General features: G+C 41.0%; 1 protein-coding gene across 1 annotated transcript in view; it reads left to right on the top strand.

Moving 5' to 3' along the window:
* The first annotated feature begins 967 nt into the window (after positions 1 to 967).
* Positions 968 to 18,746, top strand: part of SCN10A (sodium voltage-gated channel alpha subunit 10) — a 103,650-nt gene continuing 85,871 nt past the window's right edge. Inside the window, 3 exon segments of the mRNA XM_023554824.2 lie at positions 968 to 3,657; positions 5,157 to 5,293; positions 8,251 to 8,331. Coding sequence (XP_023410592.1) covers positions 3,388 to 3,657; positions 5,157 to 5,293; positions 8,251 to 8,331 — 488 coding nt within the window. The 5' untranslated portion in view covers positions 968 to 3,387.

Below are 18,746 nucleotides of genomic sequence, written 5' to 3'. Positions count from 1 at the left end.
ACTTTGGGGTGTTCTTTATCGTTGTGTAATACTCCATTGTGAGTATGTACCACAGTTTGTTTATCCTTTCATCTGTTGATGGGCATCTAGGTTGTTTCCATCTTTTTGCTATTGTGAACAATGCTGCAGTGAACATGGGTGTGCATATGTCTATTCGTGTGAGGACTCTTATTTCTCTAGGATATATTCCTAGGAGTGGGATTGCTGGATCATATGGTATTTCTATTTCTAGCTTTCTAAGGAAGCACCATATCATTTTCCAAAATGATTGCATCATTTTGCATTCCCACCAGCAGTGCATAAGAGTTCCGATCTTCCTGAAGCCTCTCCAACATCTGCTATTTCCTATTTTATCGATTCGTGCCAGTAATGCCAGGGTGAGATGGTATCTCATTGTGGTTTTGATTTGCACTTCTCCAATTACTAGAGATCATGAGCGTTTCCTCATGTGTCTGTTGGTCACTCGAATGTCTTCTTCGGTGAAGTGTCGGTTCATTTCCTTTGTCCGTTTTTAAATTGGATTATTTGTTTTTTTATTGTAGAGATGTTGGATTTTCTTGTAGACTTTAGAGATTAGACTTTTGTCTGATTTGTAATAACCAAAATTTTTTCCCAGTCTGTAGGTTCTCTTTTTACTCTTTTGGTGAAGTCTTTTGATGAACATAAGTGTTCAATTTTTAGAAGATTCCAGTTATTTAGCTTATCCTCTGGAGCTTGTGTGTTGTTGGTTGTGCTTTGTATAGTTTTTCTGTTTCTGAGCTGAGTAGTCACCACTATTGATTCAACGAATATATATTTACTACCTACCAAATGCCAGGCACTGTGCTGGGTTCTGGGAATCAGTGATGAACAGGAAAAATGTGTTCCCAGCCCTCAATGAGCTTACGATTTAGCGAGAGATATAGAAAGGCAAACAGGAATTACAAATCAGAGGTAAGTGCTTATATGCAGAAAGGGTAGAGAGTTATGGGAGCATAAAATGGGAATCCTAATGCAGACTTCATACACAACCATAAATGCAGGAAGTTCTCTCAAAGTCAAGCCCTTGAGAATGAGTGGGGATTAACCAGACAATAAGAGCATAATTTTCGGCAAAGTAAATGGAACATGGAGAGGTCTTAAAATGGAAAAAATGGGTTGTATTCAAGGATAAAACTGAAAACCCACATAATACTGCAGAGGTAAGCACATCGTTTCAATTATCTTGAGCACTGGGGTGGGGGAGGGCTTTAGAGGGATTTTAAATAAAGGTATAATACGATCAGATTTGCATTTTAGAAAGACCATTTGGTTACAGTGTAAGAATGGGTTAGAAAAGGCTAAAGGAGAGGAAAATGGACATACAGGCTATAGGGATGACAGTGGCTGGACCAGTGACATGATGGAGAGGTTGGAGAGACATGGGCAGAAGATGGTAAGGAGGGAGAATCAACAGTACTGGATGTCTGATGGAAATGGGAATGAAAGAGAAAGGACACAGCTGTGATACCCGGTTGTAGGCAGAGATAGAAATAGATTCTTTGGGGCCATTCACAGGAGAGAGTCATAGAGGAAAGGCAGGTATTATAAAGGAGTGGGAGCGATAATGAGTTCAGCTTTGGGTATGTTGAGTTCATGGTGCTCATGAGACACTCAAATGGAGATGCCCAAGGACATGAGAGCTGGAGATAAAGATTCAGGGGTCATCTGTATCTTGATAAGAATGAAAGCCATAGGAGTAGAAAAGATGCTCTCAAAAGATTGTGCTGGACAGAACTGGGTTTGAGTACCTGTTCTGCTGCTTAGTAGCTATGTAATGTTAGAAAAGTTATCTTCGCCTCTCAGGTTTCTCATTTATATATTGGAGACAATACCTCAAAGGGCAAGGTTATGGTTAATGTGATCATGCAAGTCCAGAACGTCGCCAGAACGTCGCGAACTCTCAGTAAATGCTAACTCTTATCAAGGAAGTTGTTGTTGTTACCTTTAAAAATAAAAAGAGCAAAACACAGAAGTCCAAGATTCACAATCACATATGGGGAAAACCGAGGAAGAGTAGATTGAAAAGGAGCAGGCGGAAAGTCAGAGGAGCCTAGAGGGTGTGTCACAGCAGCCAGGAAGGAAGTGTTGGAAGAAGTAGGAAGTGGTCAAAACAGCCAAATAGGACCAACAAGAAAGGGCTGAGAGGGGTCCCCCCTTGTTTTAGCCACAAGGAGATCTCTGGTGTCCCCGCAAAGAGGCATTTTAGTGAAATAGTGAGGACAGAAACCAAGCAGCAAGGACTGAAGAGTGACTAGAGGCAATGAGTGGAAACAATCCTTTGTGAAACCTGGCAGAGAACAGAAGAGAGGTGGGAAGATCTGAAGGGACTGCATATCAAGGAAGTTTTTAAAGATGAAGGAAACTTAAGTGTGTCTAAATGCAGATAGGAAGGAGCCAGTATAAAAGGAGGGAGAGCTAAATGAGGTAGAGAGGGGATGAGAACCAAAGCAGACGAATGGACTGGCTTTCGCCACAATGAGGAATGATACCTCTTCTGCCATGACAGGAGGGATGGAGAAAAGAAGAGTGAAATGCAGGTAAGTTAGAGGTTTAGATGCAGGAAGGGACTTCTGTTTTCTCCATGACGTGGGAAGCGTGGTCATTGACTTACTGTAAGGGAAGACAGAATAATCAGAAAAGATGGAGTGTCTTTGAAATATCGAACAAGAGAGAACCGCTTACTAGGGAACACTTTAATTCCCAGGCAGGATTGATGTTTCCCAGACCCCTCAGTAGTTCAGGTCTAGACTGATCTGATTTGGGACAAGAACAAAGGAGTGCTTGCAATGATGAACCATGGGATCTGATCTGGCTATGGAGAAGAGTTCAGGGGGAGAGCCAATGGATAAAGAGAATGTAGCCTCAAGGTCCAAAAGAAGCTCAAAGAGAGGGAGTAACATAGTTGGAAAACGTCCAGAAATAAAAGGTTGTTATCAGAAAGTAGGATGAGACTTGGGGTAAAGTGGATCATGAGACAAAGTCTTTGGTGAATGAGGGAGAATGCTTGAAGCTCAGTGGTTATGGAAATGAAGACAGGACAGTATGGCTAAGTGAGCCATCTGGCTTGGGGGACGGCGTAGGGCAGGTCTACAAAACAATGAAGGAGCAATGACTTAGAAGTGCATGGGAGCAAAGACACTATCTTGAGGTGCATGGAAAGTGATAGAATAACAGCCACCCCTGAAAGCCCTGCAAGCTAAGGTGGTCCTGGGGAGCCCGGGTGACTTAAGAGAAGAGCTGGAGGCTAGGGCTGGGAGAGCTGGTAAGAGGGATGGGAGGGAAAGGACTCACACGCAGACTGTTACCTCTCTGTGGTTTTATCCACTCTCATAAGAGTATAAATTCTTCCTGAAGAAGAATGAGAAGATGGAATTCCCCTTTGGGTCTCTGGAAACTACCAACTTTCGTCGGTTCACCCCGGAGTCGCTGGTGGAGATCGAGAAGCAAATCGCAGCAGAGCAGGCAGCAAAGAAAGCCAGAGATAAGCACAGGGAGCAGAAGGACAAAGAAGAGAAGCCTCGGCCCCAGCTAAACTTGAAAGCCTGCAACCAGCTGCCCAGGTTCTATGGCGAGCTCCCAAAAGAACTGGTTGGGGAGCCCCTGGAGGATCTGGACCCGTTCTACAGCACGCACCGGGTAAGGGCTACTCTCAGCTCTGGGAGAGGAAGCTTCCGTGCCACCCAGCCCAGGGAGTCCCTGCACACTGGATGACGTGGCAGTCTGCTGCAGACTCAGTTAATGAAAAAAAAGTCCAACTCACCTTTTTGACAGCCTCTTTGAATCTCCCATGGCATTTAAGATAGAAGCTAGTTAAAACCAAATCCAAGGGAAGCGGCTGTTCCCTTAGAAAAGCGCTGGCCTGGGTCTCCCTTTGCATACCATCCTCTCTCCTCAAGAGCACAGATTTTGAGGTTGCAGAAGGGTGGGGAATGTGGACAGAAATCGGGGTGATTTAAACCAGTGGTCCTCTAAGTGTGGTCTTGGGACCCCAAGAGTTCCCAAAAATCTTTTAATGGATTGGTGGGTTCATAAGGTCAATACCATTTCATAATAATACTTAGATATCCTTTGTTTTCTTCAGGGCTTAGAACTGGTTTGGTCCAGTTTGAACCCCTGCTGAGAATTTGCATTTCCACCCCAGATATACTAAATCAGAATCTACATTTCAACAAGATTCTCTGGTGATTCTTATGTATAGTAAATTTTGAGAACCACTGCTCTACCAGTGGTTCTAAGAATTGGTCCCTAACCAGCAGCATTAGCGTAACCTGGGAACTTGTTTGGTCTGGTTGGAAGCCCTGGTGTCTCTCACTCACGTTCTTATCTGTGCATACAGCAGGGAATGTGCGGCAGAGGCTAATGACGGGATCACGTCATCACTGTTACAGCTACTGACACTACGGGAACTTGTGCTCAGATGTGCCTGTGTTTTAAATTTTCCTCCATTTGAGTTTCTAAAACAGCAAATGTCTGTTGTCTATATCTCCCACACTAACCCAAACTCTTTGGGGTTCTCAGTAATCCAAAGTTTGAGAACCACTACTTTAAACCAGAGCCGCTCCATGGCAACTGCCCTGCCTGCATTGCATCTTGAATGTTCCACACAGCAGGGAAAAAATGGTGTCTGTGTGTTCAGGAGTTGGGAGGGACTGGAATTGGCCATCTCAAATACGGATTGTAGAAAAAATAAAACGGCACTGGAATATCTGTCTCCCTCCTCTACCTGCCAAGAGCCTCGCCCTCCAGGAAGCAGGAGAGGGCTTTAGAGGAGAGGGTCTATCCAGGAGGTGGAGAACAGAAGCGTCACAAGGCCAGGGAGGGTCCTCTAGTCACAAGAGGAAAGCCACTCCCACTGCTTTCAGAATCCTCACCCTGGGCCTGGTGCTTCTTACCAACCCCAGGGCCAGCTGCCTGGCCATAGAACCGTCCTGGAGGGCTCAGCTTGGCAGGCCTGGGGCCTTTCCAGGATGGGAGAGATACAACTTTCAGACCCTGATCTCCCTAGTTCTCTGCACCTCCAGGTGGCTCTCGTTGCCTCGTGGTGCCCAGAGCCCTTCTTGCTCATGAGCCTGAGATGATGAGACTCATGCTGAAAAGCACAGTGGTGTAAGGATGCTTGTTTTGTTTTGTTTTAGACATTTATGGTGCTGAACAAAGGGAGGACCATTTCCCGGTTCAGTGCCACTCGGGCACTGTGGCTCTTCAGCCCTTTCCACCTGCTCAGAAGAACGGCCATCAAAGTGTCTGTCCACTCATATCCTTTGCATGGTTGGTTCTTCCACACGTTAGCATCAGGACTTGCCCAGGGTGTCCAATACCTTCTTTAAAGGTTATCAATACAGCCTTCCTCCAATTGAATCCTGAGACAATGACCCCAATGAATGGAAAAAAAGTGTGTGCCTTTAATGTGCCCTGTCCCAAAGCAGCCCCAAGACATAGAAGAGGTATTCCTGCAGCCCAAATGCCTGAGGTTTGGGTTCACCTCAGGCTAACCTGGATGTAACTTAGAAAATGTCCTTTTCATGAAGGGAGCCTTGGCTGAGGCACCCAGGAACATTCTCACTGTAGGATGTAGCCGGCTGTCCCCATACCCCTGCCCACAACATAGAACAAGCAAGGGGCCCCAAAACTTCTTTGGGCAGATGGGATAGGCATGGGTTGTTACTGTGTGCCTGAGCCATGCTGGGGGGTAGCTGCTTCTTGGGTAAAAGAGCAGCACCTCCCAGAGGGCAAGGAGAAAGGAACGTGACAGGCAGAGCAGACTGTCTCAGTGGGAACCATTGGCCATAGGACACTGCCAGAATCACAAGATAGAAATACCAGCATGTTAAAAACGTCAGCAGCTCGAGGTCCATGCCATTGGAGAATGTCATCATAAGACATGCATCAGTCAAATGTCTGTATTATATTAATTCCTTTAGCTAGCTTCAGAAAGCTGCCTTCAGCTTTTGGGGGTTTTCTTTTCTCTTTTTTTCCAAGGCAAGCCAAGCTAGTAGAACAAAGAGACTTTGGCTTGGTTTCCAAGGATCTTCCCTGGTGACTGTCCAAACTGGAAGCTCCCAATGACCAATTCAGCCTTGGCTCCCCAGTGGTTGATTTGCAAAAAACATCCTTGCCTCAGCTGCCTAACAGACGGTAGCCAGCCTCTTCTTACAAGTCTCCACTAAAGAAAGAAGCTCAGTCCTTGACTCTGGGGAAGCTTGTTGGGTTACTGGAAAGTCCTCAGTGAGTGGGAAGCCCTGGCCGAGGGGCCTCGGTTCGCTCAACATGAAACCGCATTGCTGATGAAGTCGCATCACGTTTTTTGCTTTCCATATTTTGTCTTTATGGTTGACCAGCTGGAATTATATTTTCTTAATGAAAGCTTGGCTTTTCAGGCTCCGTAGAAGACTATTTAATGACAATAGTAGACTCCCATTTGCTAAATACTTGCTAAGTGTTCAACGCTGTTGTAGATAACAGAAACCTTCAGAGTAGGTATTAACATCCCCATTTCGCAGACAATGAAGCTGGTACTTAGGTAAGTTATCCCAGGTCACACAGCTAGTTAAGAGGGCAAGGCTGCTTCCTGCCTAGAGCAGGGTCTGTAGTGAAGAAATCTGCAATTTAGGGAAATGTATTAGGTAAATTTATTAGGTAATTCTTCTCTCAGTGTGTCATCACTACTCGAGATTAAAAAAAAAAAATACATGCAATTACATAAAAATGACAAATAAGAGAAATAGCAGACATTCAAAATTCTCTCCATGGACCTTGCTTGAATTACATGTAGGTGAGTTAGAAACAGCTTATTAAAAATAAAATCCCTTTGAAGAACTAAGTGACCAGTGAATGATCTTTTCATCTTGAGATTTGATGGGTAAATAATTGCTCTCTGGAGCCACAGCAGGACAGAAAAGCTGCATTTTGAGATTTAAATCTGATGAACTTGGTCGCTCCAACCCAAAAACATACCCTTCAGGTATGCAGTCCTCAGTGTCCTGTTGTTCATATTTCATCAAAATTATGATTCTGATCCCATTTGCTATGATTGTTTTCATAAGTAATGTCACCCGTAATGTACTATACTACCTGTAACATTTTGTGGCATTTGGAGATGTGATTTTAATTTAATCCTGAGGTTTACATTGTCCCCTCTGAACACAGCTCTTAATCTCATTGTAAATCAACAGGAAAATGTGACTTAATTTGTAGAATTTCCATTTCCAAAAGAGACATGTTCCTAAGTGACTGTAAAACAGGGCACACAAAAGGCATCTACAGAAAACTAAAATAGATTTAAAGACTCCTGCTCACACTGGAATTCTCAAAGAGGAGTGCTGTGCTCTTTCTGTGGGTCAAGTTTATCTCCAGACCTTTGTTTTTCCTTAGGAGGCAATTAAGAACCCAGCTAATCCTGAGGAAAATGTCCAAGTGGGAGAAGTTTATCTGTGGATTTTCTCCACCAACATTTCCTCCCATCTACTGCCCTCCTCTCATCACTTCCCTTTTCAGTGTCTCCTTCCTAGTCTGGTAATTCTCTGCCTGTCCTCTGCTCCTGAGAGCCTCCTCTCTGGATATTCAGAGCTCCCTAGGACAAGTTTATCTGGAATGTTCTCCATGAGCCAGCATCTCACTTCCCTGTGCCTGCCTCCTAGACAAAACCCATCCTCAGTGTGACCAATCTCAGCTAAGTTAGGAAAACCATCTGATCAATTCTCATGAAATCTTGTACTCCTCCCCTTATCTGTAACTTCCTAGGAAGACTTTCTGTCTTTCAGGATAAAAGGGACATTTTCTAGATAAAACTTCAGACCGTGTTGTCTAGTAAAATGAAGGCATCGGTGCAGAAGAGTATTTTGGAAAAGGGATTCTATTTCCTTCCATCTCTCTCAGGGGTCTGTTAGCAAACGGCTCTGAGTTTGTATCTCGGCCCCATAGTTGACTACTTGTGTGACCTAGGAAAAGCTATTTAAGCTTTGTCAACCTGTTTTCTCAGCTCCAACATGTAGATAATACTATCCACCTGAGCAGTCAAACTCACCAATAATCGAATAGCTGTATTAGAAACAACGTGGGTCCCACGCACAGTCCAGGGTAGGCTTCCAGGAAATGGTTATTATGTCACCAGACCATGAAGCTGATACTAGGTAAGAGTTGTGAATTTAATCCCTCATTTTCAAGGTAATCGTAGATGAATACCAGGGAAATGTGGTGACTCTCAGCTTTTCCTTAACATGGGCCCCTCAGATGGTTCAGTTTATTTATTACAGCCACTATTTTTGTCAACTGTGTGTGCATGACACAAACGGATTTTCCAGATAAAATTGAGTGAGTAGATTTGCTATCATTATTGTTGTACCTTTTTCTCTTTTTTGTCTTCTTCTTCTCTTCCTTCCCTTGGTGGTCTTGCTCTTTCATTTACCCTGCCAGGTCTCTTTTGGGTAATGCTCAACCCTATTGCCCATTTGACCTTGTGATGATTGGGTATCCTCTTCTCTGTGGACTTTGTTTCATAAACACACATACAATTTGCAGCTTCAAATAGGTATAGATTGGTGGTTCTCAGCCTCGACTACACACTGATATCCCCTGGGGAGATTCTGAAAATACAGATGCTTGGGTCCCCCTTCCCCTCCTCTCTGAGAGACTGATCTAACTGGCCTGGAGGGGGGCCTGGCCAGAGGAGCTCCGCCATCCCCCCACCACACTTACCTGCCAGGCGCACACATGAACAAAGTCTAGGGAGGCCCTACTCTGAAAGGGGCAGGAGCGAAGCTGACACAGAACTAAGAACCAGGGGTTCTGGAACAGACTCAGAAAATAGCTCAGAATGAAGCTATGTAGGAATCATGGCTCCTAGGCTTCACAGCAACCTTAAATATTCCTGAGGCTATTTTATTTCCCTGGGTTAGTCGATGGAACCTCTGTAGTTTCAGAATGTGGGTCTGTCTTAGTTATCTACTGCTGCTATAACAGAAATACCACAAGTGGATAGCTTTAACAGAGATTTATTATCTCACAGTCTAGGAGGCTAGAAGTCTGAATTCACGGTGCCAGCTCCAGAAGTCTTTCTCTCTCTGTTGGTTCTGAGGGAAGGTCCTTGTCATCAATTTCCCCTGGTCTAGGAGCTTCTCAGTGGAGGGATCCCAGGCCCAAAGGGCATGCTATTCTTTCAGCTCTTATTTCTTGGTGGTATGAGGTCCCCCTTCTCTCTGAGTGCTTCTCTCGTTTACATTTCAAAATAGACTAATTTAAGACACAACCTAATCTTGCAGATTGAGTCCTGCCATATTAACATAACTGCCTGTAATCCTGCCTCATTAACATCATAGAGGTAGAATCTACAACACATGGGATAATCACATCAGATCACAGAATGGAAGGCAACTACCCAATACTGGGACTTATGGCCTAGTCAAGTTAACACACATTTTTGGGGGACACAATTCAATTCATAACATTGTCCTTTCCCAAAAATGCCCTACACCACCCCATGTGGAAGAGATGTCCCTGCCCCTGCTTGGACCAGGCGTACCCTCTAGTATCATCACAGGAACTCTACAGGGTTTTCTCTTTTTCCACGTGTGTGTCCTGAGCATAGCAGCAATACTTGCCACAGTAGAAAATGTGTTCTATTTCTATTAGCTGATTAAAAAGAAAAATCATGCAGGCATATTACCTGATCCAGAAAAACCATTTGCTAAAGTTCAGTGTCTGTTTATGATTTAAAACTCTTGGAAAAGTGGGAATAGAAGGGAACTGCTTTAAGCTGATAAAGGGCATCCATTAAATATAAAAGTAGCAAACACCACACTTAATTGTGAAAGAAGAAAAACTTTCCCTCTGAGATCAGAAATAAAAATACAAAGATGTTCTCATCAGTTCTATTTAACTTTGCAAAGGAGTTAAATAGTGTAGTTAGCAAGAACAAGAAATAAAATGTGGGAGAACAAGACAAGAAGTACCAAAAATGATTGTGTGTTTAAAATATTCAACATAATATAAACTATGAGAATTAATTAAAGAGTATAGCAAGGTCGCTGGGTACAAACTAATATACATAAGTCAGTTGTATGTGTATATACTGTCAGCAAAGAATAAATAAATAGTTTTTAAAAATACAATTTGCATGACTTTTTAAAAAACATCAGGTAAGTGTGAATAAAAGTATCAAAGCATGAGTGACATCTCTACAAGGAAAATTATAAAAAATGTTGACTGAAATTTAAAAGAAAACAATTACTGGAGAGATATTATGTTCTTGGATTCAAAGTCTCAATATTGTAGTGACTCCCCAAAATGACTAATAAATTTAACATACACCCAATCAAAATCTCAACAGACTTTTTAAAAAATAGAACTGAAAAGCTGACTCTAAAATTCATATGGAAATGCAGAGATGAAATTATAGCTAAGACACTTTGAGGAAGGAAAACCAGATGGGAAAACTTGCTCTCCTGGATGTCAAGATTTACTATGAAGCCCTAATAGCTGAAGCACTGTGCTGCTGTTTTAAGATTAGACAAGCCAGCGGAGAAGAGTGACAGCCCATAAAGAGACCAATACCAACACAGACATTTAATTTGTGATAAAGGTGGCAGAGCTGTGGGGAATGGCAGTCTTCAATAAATGATGCCAAAGAATTAGGAATCCAAATGGAAAAACGACATTGAACGTCCAGCTTTACAGTGCACACAAGGATCAATTCTAGGTGGATTCTGACCGAAATTTCCTTGTGAAAGATAGAGAAGTAAAACTTGTGGGAGGAAAAAGGGGGTATGATTTCCACAGCCCCAGGTTAGGGAAAGATGTATTACGTATGACACCAGAGGCTATAACAGGACTAATACATTTTTACTACACTAAAATTAAGAATTTTAGTTTATCAGGAGATATTCAGAGTGAAAAAGCAAGTCTAGTGACTAGACGGAAACCTGGTGGCGTAGTGGTTAAGAGCTACGCCTGCTAACCATGAGTAGAAGGAGATATTTGCAACACATATACCTAAAAACTGCTTATACCCAGAGTACAGATCAATTAGAAAAAGCCAGAGCAACCAATTTAAAAATGAGCAAAAATCTTGAATAGGCACTCCGCATAAGTAGAGATTCAGATAGCCAATCAACATATGAAAATATTCCTAGCCTTTTTCACAATCAAGGAAATGTGAATTAAAATCACACTGAAAGATTATTATCCACTCATTACACGAGGATGATTTTAAAGTATGGGGATACCAAGTGTGGGCAGGACATGGAGCAACAAACTCACACACTGCGGTGAGGGTGTAAATTTGAACACTGTCTCTGGGAAGCAGCTGGCAATAGTAAAACTGAAGACATGCATGCCATACAACTCTTTAATTACACTCTTAGGTACACACGCTCAACAGAAGTGTGTGCTTGTGGGCACCAGGATACAGGGACAAGAAAATCTTATGAGCATTGCTCATAAAAGCCCCAAGCTGGAAATAACCCAAATGTCCACAAACCCCTGAACAGACTAAATATTTCTGCTATATTCTTAGAATGGGATAATGTACAGCAACAAAAGTGAATAAGGAGGCCCTGGGTGGTAAAAACAATCAGTGCACTTGGCTGCTAACTAAAAGGTTAGAGGTTCAAGTCCACCCAGAGATGCCTCAGAAGAAAAGCCTAGCAATCTACTTCAAAAAAATCAGCCATTGAAAACCCTGTGGAGCACAGTTCTCCTGGGACACACATGGGGCCGCCATGAGCCAGAGCTGACTCGACGGCACCCAGTTCTTATGCACAAGGAAGACGAGTCTTCAGAACATGGTATTGAACAAAAGAAGCCAGACACAAAAGATTACATGTATGATTCCATTCTTACAAAATTCAAAAGCAAGCAAAACTAAGCTATATTGTTTAGGGATGCATACTTCAGTGGTTAAAAACGTAAATAAGGCTAGGGGAGAAAGAGAGCACCATAAAAACCAGGATAGTATTAACATTTAGCATAGAGGAAAGGGGACATAATTGGGAGGGGACTTGCGGAGTGACGTTCGTTCACTTTGCACTAATCTGTCTCGGCACTTTTTTATTATTCATGTTACATATCAAATAAAAAGCTTAAAAAGCAAAGTAACTTTTCAAAAACAATCATTGCATCAAATGCCAAATAGTGAAAAACATAAATCAGAAGACGGTAACCAGGTAGAGAAATCACTGCTATTGTTTTAGCTGATGGTCAGCTAAAAATACATATTTTAGATAGCTGAGATCGTATAGCAAGTACAATTTCTATCTTTCTTTTAACGCAAAGCATTTTCTCTCAAAAGTAAGAATTATTTGGGGAGTCTGGTTAAATGTGGAAATTGGATGCGTATGTTTTACCCCAACCCCCTTAAAATGCCAGTCAAATGACAGCATGGGATTAAGATGATATAAATATGCACGAACATAGAGAAGAAGCAAGGAAAGTGCAGAGGACAAAAGGTGTCAAAACAGTCTCAGAAGACAGAAAGCGAGCGGAGGAGTGGTTCATGACTTAGCAGATCAGAGGACGCTGAACAACAGAGCCTGCGGGGTGGGGGGGTGAAAATGAGGGTACAGGCATTTTATCCCCTATAAGCCCCAGAGAGCCTGGGCCCTGGGTGCTGCAGGTACGGGAAAGGAGGAGGTGGGTCTCTGAGACGAAATCAGAGTGTCTGGCTGAAAGTCTACAAATGGGGAGATTAGACCTCCAGATCCTTCTCTCCACTTTCTGCAGCCCAAGGACAGCCTTATCCCACCTTCACTAAGAACTAGACCTAATTCTCCACAGGAATCACAGCAGCCAGACTCTAAACCTGAGAATAAGAACAAACAAACAAAAACGTTGCCATCGAGTCAATTCCTACCCATGGTGACCTCATGTGCTTCGGACGACAGCTGTGCTCCACAGAGTTTCCTTGGTTGTAGTCCAGCAGAGGCAGATTGCCAGGCCTTTCTTCCAAGAAGCCCTAGGTGGGTTCAAACCACCAACCTTCTGGTTAGTAGCTGAGAAAAAACCATTTGCTCCACTCAGGGATCTAGACCACAGGATAACAGAGCAAACTATTAGTGAAATAAGGACTGAAACCAAAGAGTTAAGTGCAAGTCTATAACTCACACGGCCTTATAGCTTCCGTACCCCATCCTGCTCTCAGGACCCACACACACCTGGGACAGCTCACCAGGCAGGAGACTGGGGAACTTTTCCGTGGCAACTATGAACTGTGCCGGAGGAAAGACCTACCAATGCTGACATTTGAGGCTCCCGAAGGAAAAGGCCACTCATGGTCCAGACTGTAGCGAAGCAAATGTACAATTTCCTATCAATCTGCTTTGCCTCACTCCTAAGTCCAAATGGAGAGTGAAGTATTACCAGGCATTTGAGGTACTAAGAGAGAGACCAAAACCATGGAGACAAACAATATGGGGAACAAAAGGAAAGTTAAAAAATTATTATTAATATCTTTAGAAAGATGTGAAAACATCACATCAATAACATAGAGGATGCTGTATAAAAGGAACAATAAAAAATGAGAAAGGGCACTTAGAAATTAGAAATATGATTAGCAGAAATACAGAATTTTGTAGACTTCCAGTGGAAAATATTTGCTTATAATTAGCATTTTCACCTTCTCTTCATGGAAATCAAGCAAACATAACAAAGAAATGGGAAAAAATAAAAACACACTTACTTTCAGTGAAACTGGAAGAGAGATATGATCTGCTGATTCCAAAGTATGCATAAAAGCCACCAGAGGCAGATGACGTGGGATAGAAGTTCCACACAAGTATATGGGGAGTTGTGCGTGGGGAGTGGTTACATCCCGGGACCGCACATCCCGGAAAGGGCAGCATGCGTACATTCACTGAGGGTGACAGTCTCAGGGGGAAGTGCAAAATCTGTATACCTTGTTTGCAGCACTGGAGCTGGAACTGGAGACCTCCAGGACCCCATTTGGCTCGAAGAATAATCATACAGATGAGCCATATTTCCAGGAAGACGTTTATTTTTGTAGTAGCCAAGAAAGACCGAGGTTTTGAGTGGTGAAATCTAGATTTCTGCTTTGAAGCCTCTCTTTGTCCAAAAGGAAATTCTCGTAAATGGCTTCTCTAAGATGATCCAACCAATTCAATGATAAAGAATAAAAAAGGAAATCGACAGATAATCAATACATAAATACTATTAAACATATGGAAAGGAGCGGTAAAAACTCACCCGTAGACAAAGAACCTCCCCCCCGCAAAAAAAAACCCATTGCTGTTGAGTCGATTCTGACTCATAGTGACTCTATAGGACAGAGTAGAACTGCCCCATAAGGTTTCCAAGGAGTGGCTGGTGGATTCAAACTGCCGACCTTTTGGTTAGCAGCTGAGCTGTTAACCATTGCACCAGCAGAAATCCCTTAGAAAAAAAAAAACTCACCAAATAATGTAGAGAACAGTTAGAAAAGGATCCTACTATTTCATAAGATTTTTTAAATCTTAATGAAACCAACATTTCTATTAAAGATGACTGAAAAAGAAGAAATGCAAGAATTCAGGGAAGAGATGGCAAATCAACAGGAGATGAAACATGAGCTGGCAGAGCTCACAACAAAAGCAGAAAAAACAAAACCATTAGAACATAAAGACAAAATTAAAAGCAAAAGGAATAACGGAAACTAAGGAACATAGCGTAAAGACTATAGGGAAGAACGAGAAGAGCAAATAAAATGAGATGGAAATACAGAGTTATAAACGACTAGAGTATGGAATTCTTTGGAAGTATGGAAGACAAGGAAAAAGAGATACAATAATATATGTGTATTACTGAAGTTCCCTAAGGAGAAAATCAAAGCAATGGGACAAATAAAAAAATAGATAAACAAAATTCAAGAAAATATTACCGAAATGAAAGTAAACTTGAACTTACATAGTTAAAAAGAGTACCATGGATCAGGAAACACTGAATAAGAACAGTCAACACCAAAGCATATCTTACTAAAATTTTTAGACTTTAAAGATGAGAGACAAATTCTATGGAAGCCAGTAAAAAAAATCAATTCACTTATATGAGGAAAGAAAATCAGGCTGCCTTAGAGTCCCCCACAACAATATTCAGTACCAGAACACAGGAAAGCAATACCTATGAGTTAACACAAGATGAGTGCACCACAAAATTTTGTATATAAAAAATTCTTCATAGAAAGGTGCAAACATTTTGAACACACAGGAGTTCAACTAACATTGTTCCCACAAACCCTTCATGGGGAAAGTATTAGAGAATAAATTTCAGCCAACTAGGGGACAATTTTGGAAACCACAGTAGAAAGATAAAATTACTTTAAAAACTATCATAACAAATACATAATATAAAGTAATATGAGAACTAAGGCCAAACAAATCTGTTATGTCAATGAATAGAAATAGATTTAACTTACCTATTTTTAAAATGTCATATTATATGACAAAGCAATATCCACCTCTATGCTGAATTTTAAAAAAGGATACTCCTCAAAGTGATTAAGCCAAGTTAAAATTAAGGAATGGGCAAAAGTTAAAGCAAAGGCAAACAAAAAGAAAGCAAGAGCCATGACTGTAATATCAGGTAAGGTGGAATTTTGGCCAAAAAGCACTAAACTGGAAAGAATAACACTTTGTAATGCTAAATAATTCCTAATTGTAATGCATAACCTTGCAATAAATAATGTGGCAGTAATATTCATAAAACAGAAATTATATAGAAAATAATAACAAAATCAGAAAAAAAAAAAAAAAAGAAAGGTCTTTCCACTTAGAAATTTTAAACCCTCTCTTAAAAAACTCTTGGATGAAAGAAAAGCTACCAACTAAAATTATAGAATTTCTAGTGAAGATAAAAAGCACTTTAAGCAGAACATGTATGGTGCAGCTAAAGCTGTGTTCAAAGGATAATTCATAGTATTGAAGCATAGGATATTCATATCAGGGGGAAATAAAACAAATTATTAAAATACATAGCATTTATTATTTTTAAAATAACAAAATAAACGATAGGAAGACAGAAAGAAGAAATTGTTATAAAAGAAATTAATTGGTTAGAAAATAGAAAAACAGTAGAACTAATAAATTCAAGAGCTGTTGTAAAATATATGTGCAAGTCCTTTCTTTCTCCTATAAAAAATGACAAAATATTATCGACAGAAAATTTTAAGTATCTAAATAAACTTAAGGCTATCTCATGTTAATGGATTATAAGGCTTACTATTGTTAAAATGTCAGTTCTGCCCAAATTAATATATAGATTCTATGATATCCCAATAAAAATCTCAGCAGCAGAAGTTTTCTGGATGGGCTCAATACATTTTACATGAAGGAAATTTATTTAACCATTATGTTAAGACATTTATGTTTATCCTAACCAACATAACCCTAATATGTCACCATCATAATTCTTCAGTGACTATCCTTACACAAAAATCTTTGTGCACTTATGTGAGTAAACGTGAAGGATACATTTCTGGAAGTGGAATTTCTGAAACAAAGGGAAATGCAGTTTTAATTCTGAGATACTGGCAAATTGTCTTCCAAGGAATCTATCAATTTCCATTCCCAATAATTGTTAAATCCATTCTTCGTCAGGTTTGGTATTAACTGAGGTGAATTGTTGATACCGTTTCCTTTATAAACACACTGAAAAAATATAAAAGATAAAAATCTACCTACCTGGTAGACATGTATGGATATATGTGTGTAGGAAAGCATATGCAAGTACCCGCCTGTGTACATATAGGTATACCTGTAGGTATGTGTATATACACACTTGCATGTGGAGGCACAGTTATGGAGACTTCCTAGACATATCCAAACACCTCTCAGGACTGGTTTAGTGCGTTAAAAGGCTTAGGACCATAGTCTCGTGGGACAACTTAGTCAACTGGCATAACATAGTTTATAAAGTTAATGTTCTACACCCTAGTTTGGTGAGTAGCACGTGGGGTCTTAAAAGCTTGCGAGCAGCCATCTAAGATACAACTGTTGGCCTGTACTCTTCTGGAGCAAAAGCGAATGAAGGTAACCAAAGACTCAAAGAAAAAACGAGTCCACAGGACTAACAGCCCACATGAACCCTGGCCTCTTCTAGCCTGAGACTAGAAGAGCTTGATGGTGCCTTGCTACCATTACTGACCATTCTGACCAGGGACACAGTAGAAGGTCCTGGATAGAATGGGATAAAAATGTAGAACAAAATTCAAATTCCTAAAAAAGGCCGGACTTACTGGGCCCCTAGAGACTGGAAGAAACCCCAAGACTATTGCCCTAACATACCCTTTGGGCTTGGCATTGAAATTACTCTTGGAGGTCACCTTTCAGGCAAACAATAAATTGGCTTATAAAATAAACAATATCACCCATGAGTAACATGTCCCCTAAACAATCAACTATATGAGACCAAATGATCGACATTTACCCAAAAGCAAAGATGATAAGCAAGGAGAGGCAGGGAAGCTAGATCAATGGAAACAGAACAAACAAAAATAATGAGGATGCCAATACATTGTGAAAACTGTAACCAATGTCACAGAACAATTTGTATAAAAATTGACCTACCTGCTCCTGTTCCTGGAAATTTCTGTGACAGGTATCGGATGGTACTCAGCATCCTTGGCATCATCCATTTGGTGGAAATTCCCAGACTCAGATTTTATTTTTGAAATGCAAACTGGTGACAGCCGTTGGTTGTTTACTAGTCTACTGGGAGTCCAGAGGAAGAGAGAACTTGTCGTTGGAATGGACTGGGATCCCAAAGATCATGCTGTGTATTTTTGAGGAAAAACGAAATTGTTGTCAGTGCCCTCAGAATCTGATGCTACCACCAAGATCGTGTTACAGCCTCCTGGACACAAGTGGTTACCATCCCTGTCTCCCTTCCCTTCTGTTGTCCCTCAAACATGAGCTTGGTGGGATTACCTGCTTCTAATGTTTTACTATTAAGATATTGTCTATAGGATTCTTTCCATTCCTGGTTTGCTAAGAGTTTTATTATAAGTGGGTGTTGGTTTTTATCAATATTTCTATATTTATTAAGAATGTTATTTAGTTTTTCATCTGTTAATTCATCTGTTAATATGATAGAGTCCATTAATCTATTTGGCAATCATTCCGATTTGATCATTGCTGCATTCAGCTTGCCAGTATTTCATTTGATCTATCTTGGTAAATGAGGTTGGCCTTTAACCATCTTTCACATACTGTTCCTTTGGGTGGCTTTCCCATCTCTCTGCCTCACTGTCTTCCTTTTGTATCGCCCCTGGCCACTCCAAGTTCTCTCACTTCGTTTAGAGAGCAATTCCGCTCTCTCCATTCGCTACGGTGTTTCTCAGTAAGTGACTGGCAACTGGAAGCCTCTCAATAGCCTCTAAAACATTTGACAGATGCAGAAGGAAAAGCAATGCCATGGTTTTATTCACAGATAATTTAAAAATCTGAAATGTAAGATTAATCCTGATTTTCACAGAATTTCGAATTTCTCATTTGTTATGTTCTTAAAAGTAGCATATGTGCTTCAAGGACTGACTTGGTTCATATGCTTAATATGGAGTCATGTATCTCAAGTATTTTATTATTATCTGACAGTTATGGTTTACACTTGCTGAATTTGCATTTGTCATTGTTATTGTTGCATTGAGTAATATCGTAACTCACAAAAATGGACCATCATTTCAAACGTGGTTCTCAGAAGTATAAACATAACCATGGAAATAGAAATAGAAATGCTTCAACATGAAC

Source organism: Loxodonta africana, chromosome 27 (assembly GCF_030014295.1).
Source record: "Loxodonta africana isolate mLoxAfr1 chromosome 27, mLoxAfr1.hap2, whole genome shotgun sequence".
NCBI lineage: Eukaryota > Metazoa > Chordata > Mammalia > Proboscidea > Elephantidae > Loxodonta > Loxodonta africana.
Note: the sequence above shows the minus strand (reverse complement) of the source record. Positions and strands in the feature narration are given on the sequence as shown.